The sequence below is a fragment of the Vigna unguiculata genome, chromosome 9 (assembly GCF_037176805.1).
Source record: "Vigna unguiculata cultivar grain cowpea cultivar isolate G323 ecotype 2 chromosome 9, ASM3717680v1, whole genome shotgun sequence".
In the NCBI taxonomy this organism is placed as follows: domain Eukaryota; kingdom Viridiplantae; phylum Streptophyta; class Magnoliopsida; order Fabales; family Fabaceae; genus Vigna; species Vigna unguiculata.
Genome location: NC_140800.1, coordinates 8,557,211 through 8,571,980, shown reverse-complemented (window position 1 = coordinate 8,571,980; position 14,770 = coordinate 8,557,211). Strand labels below are relative to the sequence as shown.

At 28.1% G+C, this 14,770-nt stretch overlaps 1 protein-coding gene across 1 annotated transcript; it reads right to left on the bottom strand.

Moving 5' to 3' along the window:
- Positions 1 to 4,386: 4,386 nt before the first annotated feature.
- LOC114164132 (ER membrane protein, putative (DUF962)) lies at positions 4,387 to 6,871 on the bottom strand. The gene is made up of 4 exons (XM_028048668.2): positions 6,250 to 6,871; positions 5,002 to 5,064; positions 4,845 to 4,916; positions 4,387 to 4,762 (listed from the first exon to the last, which is right to left on the bottom strand). The coding sequence occupies exons 1-4, from the start codon at positions 6,832 to 6,834 to the stop codon at positions 4,646 to 4,648; spliced, it is 837 nt and encodes a 278-aa protein (XP_027904469.1). The 5' UTR covers positions 6,835 to 6,871; the 3' UTR covers positions 4,387 to 4,645.
- Positions 6,872 to 14,770: the final 7,899 nt, after the last annotated feature.

The window sequence follows — 14,770 nt, the reverse complement described above, 5'->3', positions numbered from 1 at the left end:
AAATTTCCTTTTTCTTTTTTGTGCACTTAGTGCTGAAATTGTGAATTTGTTGTGACACACTAACTTGAAGTAAAGAAGCGAAGATAAATGAAGCACGTACGTAGCTCTCGAAAGACACACTTGGAGAATATCTGCGATTAAGTCTTGGAGGCTGGCAAATGGCAAATCCAGCTTCGACACATTATTTCAATGTTAACACGTAATTTAATCCCGTAATTCAACACTTCAAAAATAATTTATGTATATAAATATTTTACTTTTGATTTTGAGAGGCCAACAACTTTAATTTTAATTTATTTTCTACCTTCCTAAGGGGTGAAATATGATCATACACCTCTACCATGTTTTTAGAAATGGCATTTTAAGAAGTTACTTTTTAAAAAAAAAAACTTTAAAACGTTTTATGAAAAAATATATTATATGGATTTTTGTTTTGAAAGAAATTGAAATTATAGAATTTTATTAAAGTAATTGGATTATGTAAAATTATAGAATTTAAAATAACACTTAAAAAGTAAAAATTTGAAATTCTTCTCATTTTCAAATTTATATTCCAAGTTGTTTTAGTTTTACATAAGTCCGAATAAACTTGACTTTAGCTTGACATGAGATTGACCAAACTTAGTCTGACATGGTTGTAACTGATGTCTTAATTTAACTCGACTTGGTTAAACCTAATTCAATTTCTCTTGGTCCCATCTAGGCCCAACTCGACCGAGCTTGACTTGACATAGACCTAACTCAACTTGATTGAATGTGATCTCGTCTAACCCAACTTGACTTAGACTCCAATCTACTCGGCTCGATCGACTCGAGGCGACTCAGTTTAACCGAGTCCGGACCCACTCAACTCGACCTGAGTTGTGGCATAATTAACTTAAGTTAGGTCAAGGCAGACTCAACTTGACCTACACTTGACTTAACCTCGTCTTGATTGGACTAGGCCTGACCTGGTCTTGATTGGACTAGGACCCACCTAAGTCTAGCTCAACCCGATTAAACATTGGTCGACCCCAACTCAAATGAATGTTAACCCACTTTAACTCGACTTGACCTAAGCATGGGTTGACTCAGCTCGACCTAGACCTAGGCCAACTTGGCTCAACTAAGCTTGCTTAGGTCAACTCAACTCGAATGAGCTCTAACCAACTCAACTCAACCTACACCCAAGCAAACTTGGCTCGACCTAACTTGACTTGGTTCTGATTAGGCTAGGACCAACTTTAGGGATGACAATGTAGGCTTGGTACGACGAATCGGCTTGCAAATCCACTAAAAAAGTGCAGTGTAGGCCTATAGATTTTGAGCTAGTTAGTTCGCAAAAGTTTGACATGCATAACCCGCAATTTGTGCGGCCCAAAGGGAGGGTAGACTAGCTTACAGACTCGCATAATGAGATGTGGTTTTTTCTTTTTACTGAAGAACGTGAGTGGTTATGAAAACTACTTTGGTTTCTTTCTTTTTTCTTTTTTTTTCTTTTTATTAAAGCATATTTTCGACTTGGGAATTTTAAAAATAATGGAATAAAATTTAGACGAACTCAATGATAATGGAACAAATTAGTATATTAAACTTAAAAAATGAAGAAGAGTATTTTTAATATATAGTTTTCTCTTGCACAACTCTTTGACAATAGAGATAAAGGTGAACTATAATAATATACAAGATACTAAATAAGTTTTGACATCCTCCCACTATCTCTGAAAAGTCAGTCAACTTCCCCTCTTATTTATAAACAATACCTTAGGACGTTCCAATATAAGAATAACCACAAACTTAAGTTTAAGATTTGGTCCTTATAGAAAAATCTCACTACGACATGTCCATGTGATATAGAGAGGATCTTAAATTTAAAACTCTAGATCTTAGACAAGGCCATGGGTCTTAGAACTTAAAAAAAAAAACGATTTTAATAAATATAAAGAAATTAGGTTCTAAAAGATTGAAGTATAAATGAAAAAAGTTATAGAAGAGTGACTCTAATGAAACTCTTGTATCAGAATAAATTTTACAAGAATGTCTTGAAAAAGAAATACCATGGTAGGATTTGTTTAAAGTAAAAATAAAGTTTTATTATAAAAGTCTTACATTATACATAAGTTACGACGGACTAATAGATAAGTGTAATTAACCGGTGACGGATGAAATTATCCTTAATGTAATTGTTATAAGTTGATGGAGCTGAAAGTAAAGTCTAGTGATAAATTAGGAAAACGTATTTACACCTTTGATGGGTGCAGGAAGCAATTGTCTTTTGGAAAGAGCTTTTCGAAACGAGTTTTTTCACATTTTCTCTCTTCTTCCTTTGCAATGTTCTCCTCTCTTCCTCTTCTAGTGGTGGAGGGTGTTTGAATCTATTCTTATTATTATGGGGTGCAATTAATAATTATGGGGTGCAGGGGGCAATAGCCTAATAGCTGAATGTGAGGCCATCATACACATAATGAAAAGTGACCCACCATAATATTGGATCTACTAAAATTGAAATTACATTCTAGATTTTATAATCCAGAATTCATTAGAAAAACCATCATAGTGTATAATGAAAAGGAGAGCGAAGACCATGAACATGCAAAATAAGAAGGAAGAGGTGCAGGAGTAACTTTTACTTTTTTAGAATAATTTTAGTGAGGGTGGTTTGGAATTTATGGATTTTATGGGGTGTAGGAAGAAAAAAAGAGAAATACAGAAAAAAAAAACCCTCTTTAAGAAACAAGTTCCATGCTGGTCCTACATTTTTCAACTTCTAAACAACATTCCAGATTTTAAACCTTTTTAGAAATGTCATTTTTTAATAATACATGGAGCGTTGTAGAATAAAAATATTTTAAAATAATTAAAAACTAATGTCGAATTATGTATTTCGGAAAAATCTTCTATTTTTTTTTTAGAATGTGCAATTTTGAAAGTTTTTTATTACATTCCAGGTATTATTTTCTGAAAATGTAAGAATTTTAAATGATTATTTGTATTACTTCCCTATAATAGAGGGATAGCAAGGTGTAGGAAGCAATTCTAAGGTGTAAAAGGAAATTGCCTCGAAAAAAAAAAATCTACTTAGGCTTCAATTAATTTATAAAAGGGGTGATAGCCATTGGTCACGCTTATCTATCTATTATGTGACCAACGAGGTCACAATACGTACAAACACAATTTTTCTATCCTAGTTTTGGGGCATTGGACTTAGCTTCAAAGACAATCTTTGAATTCTAGAAACGATAAACTTTGGAACCAATTGTTGTTGGTTTATCCTTCCGATTGATTAAAGGGAAAAAACACAGTTAAGCAAAGGAATATAATAGATTGATAGTATTTCACCCTTCAATTGCGCTAACTAACCATGAAATCTCACGAATGGTTCACGGTTTAAATTGACTTCATATACTGAAAAAAAAAATGTAAGTTCAGAGAAAAGTAAACTGAGTTTGAAACTTAAATTCTAGACCATTTTCTTGAAATTTATATTGAAATCACATTTTATTCTAAGGGTGTGTGTTTTTTATTGGAACGATTTGAAAGAGAAGAAGATGATTGATTTGAGAATGAAGTTTATGTTGTATTTTTTAAGGGATTTGGATATGATAGTAGAATGAATTTGAGAGTAAATTTTGTGAAAGTTTGTGTACGATCTAATTGATCTAACTAATAAAAAATAAAATAAAATTTATGAAAAAATTAGATTACAAAATTGTTCCTGGTGTTAAATGTGGTATAAAAATGATAATTAAACAAATTGTAATTAATTTTGAATTTTTTTCTTCATAAAAAAAATATTAATGATATTTATTATTTGAAAAAATGCTGGAATCAAATACATCCTTAATGGATTTGAATAAAAAACAAACCACATTAGAATCGGATACATAGCAAATGAAATCGGATAAATAACGAATGAAACCGGGTAAATCAAGAAAAAGTTAGGAAGTTGAAATCGAATACAAGTACAACCATTACTTCTTCATAATCACACATGTGAGTGCTATCTCCATGAAGGAGCAACAATGGTGGAATGATGCAAAGTTTGGACATTCGGTGAACATGAAACATACTAACACAGGAGGGAAGGGAAGTAGAGTGCATCAAACATCAAATGGAAGCGAAGTACAAGGTTATAGTAGTAAAATGTCAAAGTTCTCTCTCAAATCTACTAAAAACAGAGGGATCCAAAATACATCACAATCTCTCAAATCGTCGTTTTTTATTCATTTTCTTTCATCGAAAACAAACACCCCTAACATTCGTAGATCATCGCTCTCCATCCCTTCACTACAGTAATCTTGTAGAAAAGAACACACCCTTAGGCTAATTAATTGTAGATGACACACCGGTGACCTCAAAACCAATGTAATATTTTTTTTACTAAAATTAAATAATAAAAAGATCATATTTATGTAGCACAAGTGAAAATGAGATGAGTATATTATTGATGACAACTTTGTAACAATAACCGAAGAATAATGTATTCACAAGAAGAAAAATGTTCAAAAACTCTAAGCAACGCTTCTTCTAACACCGGACAGATAATTGACACAATGCTTTCATCATAAACTTTTTTTTTTTTGAGTGTGTAGGTATGATATAACCAATTTCCTTTTGTTTCTATGAGGTGGTCGATAACTCCAAAGTTGTAAACTAAGTGTTCAATCTACGAATGCTTCTTTTGTTTCTTATCTTGCCATTGTTTGATATCAGAATCTATCCTTGTCTTCACCCTGGTCTTGAATCCTGGATATGGTTCATATCCAATACTAGATTGGAGAACCTGCGAAACACAATAACATCAAATCCACCTTGTTTCAGTTGTCAAAAAGACTCAAGTACAAATATGCATAACAAACAATTACCTCAAGCACCACGAAAAAAGGAGCCATCAGAAAAGCTTGGGTAAGGTTGTCCAAGAGAGCTGGTGCACGTTTCTAAAAGAGACAAACAATGGTCAAAACATAATTGGAATGTAAAACCTCTGCATCATGGATATAAGTGATGGAATAAATCCCTTACCTCAAACACACCATGACCAATAAACTGTCCAGTCCAACAAAATACCTGAGCAGCCAAAACAACCTGTGTATTGCCATCATAAACAAGTTACAGATTTGAAAACGTACGAGTACGGCATTGTGTTCTTGTCTTTCACGAAATAGAAGATGCACTCACACGATGAACAAATAAACGATGCTTAAACATAGCAAAATAGGAACATGTATTTAATCTAGAGCATGGTTAGACTAAATTTCACAAACTCAAGTTTGAAAGAACTTCATTTTACAAACTGAGATGTCTTCTTTTCCTTTCATTTCAAAGCGAGTGGCAAGGTAAGATTAAGACAATACTCAATTTCCAATTTCCAAAGCCGACCCAATTGAAAACCAAACAAGCAATTCATTAGGGTCTCCCAATTAAACCAAAGAAACCATCATCGTCGGTTGGTAGCAAACTAGCAATTCAACTCTTATTCTATCTATTCTACTACATAAAGACAACATTTTTTCATATAGTTAGGGATTAGCTGATGAGAAAATGAAAAAGAAAAGAACTGAGAAAAAAAGTCAACCAAAACCGAGCTTTTTTCACTCTTATACAGGAATAATGTATGTTTGCTTCAGAACACAATTTCCTCACTGGCAGACCTCCAAGTTGTAAGAGTTGGGAAAATGTAAGAACAGGCATATCAGAAACACAACATCTAAGTAAATCTACCAACAAAAACTATCATAATAATAACTGACATTTGTCAGAAAAACCTAGGTATGTATCTGTTTGTCAGTCTAATTCTTCCTTCTCACAGTCAAACCACATCCGACATGCATTGATGATCAGCAAAGTACAACGAGAATTCAAACACAACCTGAGACTCCAAACACCGAAACAAACGAAAAACAATTCGCCAACGGCCCACATATTTTTTATTATTCTTTTTATTTTCCACAATCATCTTCTTTTCAAAACTCGGTCAAACATTAAAAGCGGACATATCTACCAGCACAAAATCAAACAACAATCATCCATGTGCTAAAAGATTAGTCCCTTTCACTCTATTCTTCTCTGTGACGAATATAAATCTCGGAATTATCGAGGCTCCTTGGGAAGGAAACAGCATTTAATTCAACAACGAAATTCCGTACAGAGAAGAGACATAAACATAATCAAACCAGTTGAAAAGAGAGACACAAATACACAACACAACAAGTGAGGCCCAAATAGAAAAGGCCTTACTTTGAAGGGTATTCGTGAATTAGTATTTAGTACCTTCCAGGCGAGCGAATAGCCGAGGGTATTGGCGACAAAACTAGAAGCGACCCAGCAGAAGAAAGTGAGAAAAGCAGTGAAAGAACCAGCCTTTATATCCAAGGCCATGTAGAAGAGGGCGTAGAAAACGGTGGCGAAGAAGCCCCAATTGAGAACCAGCACTGGGGGAAGGAACCCTAGGGAGAGAAGGGTGGGGGTGAAGTAGAGGATGATTTGGGCGGTGAAAAGGATGGGCCAAACAAAGAGGATGTGGATGGCCACGTTGATGGGGTTGCTGTGGTAGGCGCCGTAGAAGGCGAAGTGCTTCTCTAGATCCAACAAACCCATTTTTGTTTCTGAATTTTTGATGAATGGTTCGTGAGAATTGGAGGATGAAATGTTTGTTATAATAAGTTTTTTGGGGTCAATGGGTTGAGAGAAGAGAGTTGTTGTTGAAGTGTGAAAACATGTGCTGGAGTAGGTTGTATTTGAAGGTTGTTTCAGCATTCTGGATGAGAACGCTGTTTTTCTTCTTTCCACGGCATGGGGCATGAACATGCCCGTGCTGACCTGGTGCCACACGCAATTGTTTGTGCCCAAGAACATACTTTTTCCACCACCACAACTTCAATTCAATCCTTACGCACAAATACTTTTCAAGGAAGGAAAAACGACAAACCAACAAATCTATGCCTCAGATCCCCTAACATTGTTTCATACAGACCATATTTTCCTTCAAATATATTTTTGTAAAATTTCTGATTTTCTAATTTTAATTTTTGTTTTAAAATTTTAATTATCTGTTATTTTAGTCCTCAAATCTCTTTTTACCGTTAAGAGTCACACGTGTACATATTACATATTTTTACGTTTTTTAAATATAAGTAATAATATAATTGCAGATAATAATAATAATGTAATATTATTAAATTAATATATAAAATAAATTTATATTTATTAAAAATAAAATAAAATAAATAAAAATATTAATTGTTGATAAATAAAAAAATAAATAAACAATTTTATAAAAGGTAAATAAAAATAATTTTTAATTTTAAAAATTTTAATAAATAATTATATTATAAAAAGTAAAATCAAATAATAATAATAATAATAATAATAATAATAAAAAAAAAAAAACGTGATACAGAACAGAAAATCTTTCTATATAACAATTGTTATAGATTTGGTTACACTATAACGGGATTATTAAGAAATCGTTTTCTGATGTCAATTTTCATGCATTTATCAAAGTGAAAGAGCAATCCACGCAGAGCATTAATTCAAACTTTCTTTGATTTCGACCTTTTTTTTATTTTATTTTTCTTTTTATTTAAGTATTTTTTATGATAATTTTTTTTTTATTTTTAATAAAAGATTAAAAATTATATTAATTAACTTTATTATTACAATAAATTAAATTTCATACCAAATTACAAGAAACAATACTAAATTTATAAGATTTTAAACAAACATTTCCAACTTAAACACACGTTGTCAACTTAAAAATACACAATACCAACCAACTAATACGTGAAATCTTAGATTCAAATATTCATTCTACACATAATTATTGGTTTGATTTGGTTCTTCTTCAAAATTAGAAAACCCCATCTGTCAAAAAATTATATCAAAAAATATAAGATTAAACTTGATAACAAGGCAGCATAAATTTTAATGGATACTTTATATTGATTAGGAAAAAAAATATTACACATTAATTATTTATTTATAAACTATTACATACTAACTTTATTAAATGTAAAAAAATATTATTTGTGTTATTAATGTTATTTAATTTTTTGTTCTCCATTAGGAACTTATACATAAAGAGAAAAAAATATTTATATATTTGTATAGTAAATATTATTCACTTGCTTTTTTCCCTATTTTTTCAAACAATGTATAATACTTAATTCAAATTCACCTAAATTTAATTAAGATGGGTTAATTCCTATTTAATGCTAAAATAAAAAAATAAAAGAACTCATTGAAATATCACGAATGTATGATCTTCTTTTCTACATAATTCAAGAGAACTTTTTAACTTTTTTCTATTGTAATATCTTTACACAAGATTGGTATTAAAGTAAATAAGAAAAAGGGTTAAAAATGAAAAAAAAAATTATATAAATTTAAATTAATACTCTTTAAATATGAATTGCTCTACCTTATAATAAATGGGCAAACATTGTCATTCAAAAATAAATTTTGCTAATTTACAAAATGTGGCTTAGGCTACTACAGAAAAAAAAAAAATAGATTTTTAATAATTTATAACTTTCTTTAACTTTTAGTTTAGTGATGCGTATTTTGTTATTATTTTAATGATAATATAATACATTGTACTTGTCAAATTTCTTAGGCAGTTGGAAACGGTAGTAATTGAGATTTGATTTTTTTGTATTGATTAAAAAGACCATGATACTTTGAACAAAAAAAATTGTTAAATTTTGACAATTTTTTTCATTTTAATACATCAAATCTTTCTTTTCTATTCTCAAGTTACATCCGGTCACGTCACCATTATTAAGTTTGTAAAAAAAAATTGTTAAGAAATAATTTTTCTAATTGAAAATGTTTAATTAAGAGATTAAACTTATATAAAACTAATTAGAGTCTAAATTATGAATAATTAAAATTAAAAGACTAAAAGCGTTCAAAAAAATAGACTAATATTGACAATTTTACAAATATACAATCAAAATATAAATTAAGCCAAAATAAAGATAATTTGAAAATTAGAAAAGTTGGAGATGGAATTGTGAGAAATGAAATGGAAGTAGTAAAACCATAACGTTTGCACTCTATCATAGAATAGGCAAGTGAACACAAATACAAAACTTACTAAATAGTTTAAATAAAAGAAAGGAAAAACGTAAAATTGTATATTAATTATTTCATTATATTTAACCCCACAACTTAATTATATTTCTTACACAAAATACCAAAAGATGTATACATATAATTTTAATTTTGAAAATCATAAAATTGATTCTTAACATTAATACCTAAATGTATATTAATTAAATATATATTAATTATTACTTATTCGTGTTAAATAAAGCAATTAATAAGAATGCTTGGATATGCTAAAAATTCAATAAATTTCTTTAAGTTCGCATGTAATATTATTTGGTGTGATTCATGGAAGATAACATCTATCATGAGTTTCCTTTACATATAAGATATTTTACTCTTATTTCATCTTTAAAAATAGTGGAGTATAATAACTACATATTTAACCATACTTGTTTTAAAGCCAAATTGAGGTTATGATTAAGATAGTAGGGGTTTATAAAATTTTAAATCATAAATTTGCAATATAGTAGACTTTACTTGTTATAACAAAAATGATAAATCATCACAATAAAATAAATTAATACTTCATCAAATTTAAATTTACAAAATTGATGAACTTCTTATCATCCTAATCATAATAGATTTTAAGGATGTATCAGAGAATAATGTTTTATTTTAATTGATTGAAATTCACTTAAGATTTTTAATTAGATTTGAATTTTTTTTTCAATTTTTTTTTCAATTATTTTTTATTAATTAACTTTAATTGTATTTTATTTTAAGTGAAATTCATTAAAAAAAAGATGAATATTGATGACTTTTAATTGTATTCATTTTTAATTGTATTAAATTTTAATTTGGTTTAAATTTTATTTCAACATAATATAATAATTTAAAAAAGTGATTTCAGTGAAGAAAAAAACAATAATTTACACGATTTTTATAATTTTGTTTGATTGATCATATCAATCTTATTATGTTACGAATGGAATTTAAATGGTAAATAATATGAAAAATCATAAAATTTTACGATTTTTATATTTAAATATCAATTTTCACTATAAAAAACTTATATTTATTTTTATATATATAAATTTTGTATATTATTATTTCATTTCAATTAGATAACAGGTATGACATTAATTCACTTATACATGTCCTAGTATTATATGAAATATTTAAAAATATACAAGTGTAGGATGTAGGATGGTAACCAAACACTTGGTCCAAATTACTTCAAATAAATTGTTACACCTAACACATTAAGTACAAATGCAGGTATATCCACATACAAAAGTTTAAGCTTTAACTATAATATTAATTTTATGCTTGAAAATTGACATTAATAATGAACTAAACTTCTGTCACAAAGTCATATTAATTATTTATTTTGATAACAAAAAACAGTAAATTTAGTTGGGTTATACATAGAAATGATAAAAATACACGTTCACGGGTATTTGCCGATAAAATTCGCGATGAATAGCTGGTGTCCACAGGTATTGATTATTCACAAGTAGTAAGTATTTTAATATTCGTTTATAAATGAGTCGAATATGGGTATCATACTATTCGTATCCATAAAAACTTAAAATTAAAATTTAGTATTAGTTTTATAAGGTTAAATTTCATTAGAATTAAAATTATATTTTATTAGATTAAGTTTAATTAAAATTAAAATTTAATTTATATTTTATTTTATATATTTTTGTTATTTTATTTATATTGTAATTTAAAATTAATTTTTTTTTTCAATATTTGTGGGTGTCCACATATAACCGTGGGTTTTAAAATATTTGTAATAATTTTTAAACGAATATCCGATAAATAAACCAACAGGTAATGAATAAACTTTTTTGTTGCTGGTAGACGCTATTTGCACTCAATCTGTTTCTATCCCTAAGGGTGTGTTCGTTTGGGAGTGTGGATATGGGAAAGAATATGAAGATGAATTTTTGTTGATTTGGATGGATGAATTTGTGCGTTTTTTTGAGTGGATTTAGAGGGTAAAGTGAGTGAATTTGGAGATAAGCTATGATACACCGATACTTCAAATTGGATCACGTATCTGTATCTGACATGTATTATGTCCGATACTTTAGGATACTTTAACGATGTTTATCAATGAAATATCTAATTTATAAAATAGTAGTACACTACAATAAAACCTTTGAATAATGACAAATTTTAGTGACAAAAAATAATTAGTCACTATAAAGTAACCAAATTAACAACTAAAATAGTTCCAAAAAATTATAATCAGTCTCTAAATTGATAATTAAAATAGTTTGATGAATTGACTTTAAATTGGTCACTAACATTAGCTACAAGATTTTGACTACCAAAATAAGTAATCTCTAATTAGAAAATTTGGATTCACACATTAACAATCATATATTTATTATGTTTGTAAGAATTATTGTACACTTTTCATTATTCATATATCACGTATTTATCACGTATCGTATCCTATTATTTTAGAAATAAACGTATCGACGTATCGGATACATGTCGTATCCGATACACATATTGTATCTATGCATCATAGGAGATAAGTTTTATGAAAATTAGTGAAAGATTTGATTGATGTGATAGATAAAATAAATTGTAAAAATAGATAGAATTACGAAGTTACCAAAATATCCTTTATGAAAAAAGAGAATGATTTTGTAATTTGATGTTATAAAAATAATTATAATTAATTAATACAAATTAAAAAATATTAAAATTATATGAAATTTTAAAATAAAAAAAATAAATCTTTATGAATGTAAAAAAAAAATTATACAATTAAATTTTAAACAAAAGTTTTACAAATAAAGTTAAAAAAAAGTTAAAAAAAGTTAAAAAAAAATACACACACACACAACACTACACGACACTGGCGTCGTAACCAGTGTCAAACTCCTTTATGCCAAGACACCAGTTACATAACCGATGTCATACACACACTTGCGTCGCACCGGTTAGTTAACTGGTGCACATATCTTATGCATTGCACTATAGGACTTCATCCCCATAACACGCCACCACCTCCTTCACCTAAGTCCACCACCACAGCCCACCACCTTCATCCTCTACCTCCCCCACCACACCCGAACACCTCATGTTCTTCCCTACTACAATATGACAGAAACTTTGCACGGGAAACAGGAAAAGAGAAGGGTATTTTTGTATTTGTCGTATATAATACAAGTATCACCCCACTTTTGCAGGGATGAATTGAACCATCTATCTCTCAAATCCATTTTCTTATTTCGCTTTGAATCAAAAAAATCTGTGTTCCCAAATTCCTTCGCACAGTACACCCCATAAAAAAACACTGCGTAAGTGATTGTGCTGAGCAAAATTTATTGTATTTTCAAACAAACAATCAATTATGAAAAGTTGAAAACTTATCACAATAATTTCTTTTATCTATTTTTTTCTCCGATCAATTATTTTGATTTATTTTTTCATAATTTAATTCTATTGTATTTGTGGTATATAAATATAATAACAATTATACATTAAAAATGTTATAGCAAGACTTTTTATTAGACAGTTTTTCACTGAATAAAATTATTCCGAAAGAATTACCAATTTTGCGCTATCAAAATAACAAAAACTGATTGAGAGAAACATTAATTATTTTAGTTTAGATTATATATTAATTTAAAATCAAATCAAATCAAATCATACATGTTTTGATGACTTCTTAATAAAAAAATAAACCATGAGTGAGGAAGCTAATCTAATGTTAATATTTTAATTATCGTTGAAAGCGTACAGCTCTTTGGTTGTTTGGTTTACGTCATCTCATACCTCTTATCGTATGTTGACATTTCGTATCGTATGTCATCAACACTCGATCCTAACTCGTGTATATTATTAATATTAAGAATCAGATTAAGAAGAGCTTTAATTAAGTTTCAAATATTTTATAAATTTAAATATTTTTAATTGAATTTTATTAAATTATTCTAATTTATTAAGTATCTTAAAATTTTTAATTTTTTAATTAAGACCGTGTTGCTTAATCTTTCATGCGTGACAAATAGTTATTTTTCTTCTATTATTTTGTTTATTTATTTCCAAGTTAAGATATATGAAATTTTATGACTAATATCTATACTTTTGACATATGAAAAAGATACATTTATTTGATAATATTATTTTATTTTCTGTAATTAAATTTGGTTTAAAATTTTTATTAAAATTGTTTTATATTTTATTTACAATATTTTTATCACTCACATATTTTTTTATAATTTAGTTAATTTTTACTAATTTAAAACTTTTAACCTACATTTTCTATTTTATTTGCTCATAATTTTGTAACTCAAAAAATTTGATTTCTTTTCTAATACTTTCATTATTTTTAAACGTTTATAATATATAATTTTATTGTTTATGAATCAAATTAACAAAATTATAATGAGAGAATATTTAAAAATGTATACATACATGCGATAACACTCTATTATTTATACTAGTAAATAATAATGTTACGAAAACTAAATTTTATTATTTTTGTTAAAAATATATTGAATATTAAAATCTTCATACTTTTTGATAACTTATATATCATCATCATCTCTAGAAAGACTAAAGGACTATTCGTTATCACCACCACTATTAATATATGTGATAATAATAGTTTTTTATTATATAAAACATTTTATAATAAAAATTATTTAAGATTAACAACAATATTATTTTATATTTAACAAACAATCTCATTTTTTTATCTTTAAATAAGTAAAGATAACTAAACAAAATGATATTGACAAAGATTTAATAAAAAAATAAAAAAATATTAAGTATTTAATAAAAAAAATTAATGAACACTCAATTAAAATCATTTAAATTTATAAATAATTTAAAATTTAATTAAGCTAAACAAGAATGTTTAAAATTTTGGATTATATTCTTTAAATACCGAAAATAAAAATTGAGATACCGTTAAAAGTTGGCAATGAAATGTTAAATTAGAGCTAGAGATTGCAAATAAACTCTTCCATATGTGTATGGTTTGAATTTGTTTTTGTTTTAACAAAAAATCCCCACATTAATTGATTGGGTATAGGTACGAGGAATTCCAAATTTTTTAATTAGGTATGGGTATTGTGACATCCCATTTAAATAGAATACTTCTACTAAATAAAATGTCGCATAATTATAATATGGGTTAAATATGTATTTGGTCCTTCAAGTTTTAGTGAATTTTGGAATTAGTCCCTCTTCGAAATTTTATACCAATTTAGTCCTTCATCTTTAGAAATGCGTGGTTAAAATAATTAAATTCACGCATTTTTAAAGATGAATGACTAAATTGGTATAAAGTTTCGATGAGGGACTAATTCCAAATTTCACTGAAACTTGAGGGACCAAAAACATATTTAACCCTTATAATATTTTAGAGCACATGGCAACAGTATATAAGAATCCATTGAATACAGTCATCCATAATTATACTGGAAGGAAAAAGTTAAGGCACAAAACAATGCCAATAACATAATATAAAAAGGGCAACAATTTAGTAAAGATTTGCTCATATAGCAATTAAAACAATAAGGCAAAAGTGCCCACAAAAAGATGCTCCCAAGAGTGAAAACCAACCCATGCTAGACTAAGCTACAACATTTCCATCATCACTACGATCACTAGGAGTTACCATATCTAATTATATATACTACAACACCACCATGAGATCTCACCAAGAGACTCATGGAATTACGTTCATTCCATTCCATATCCA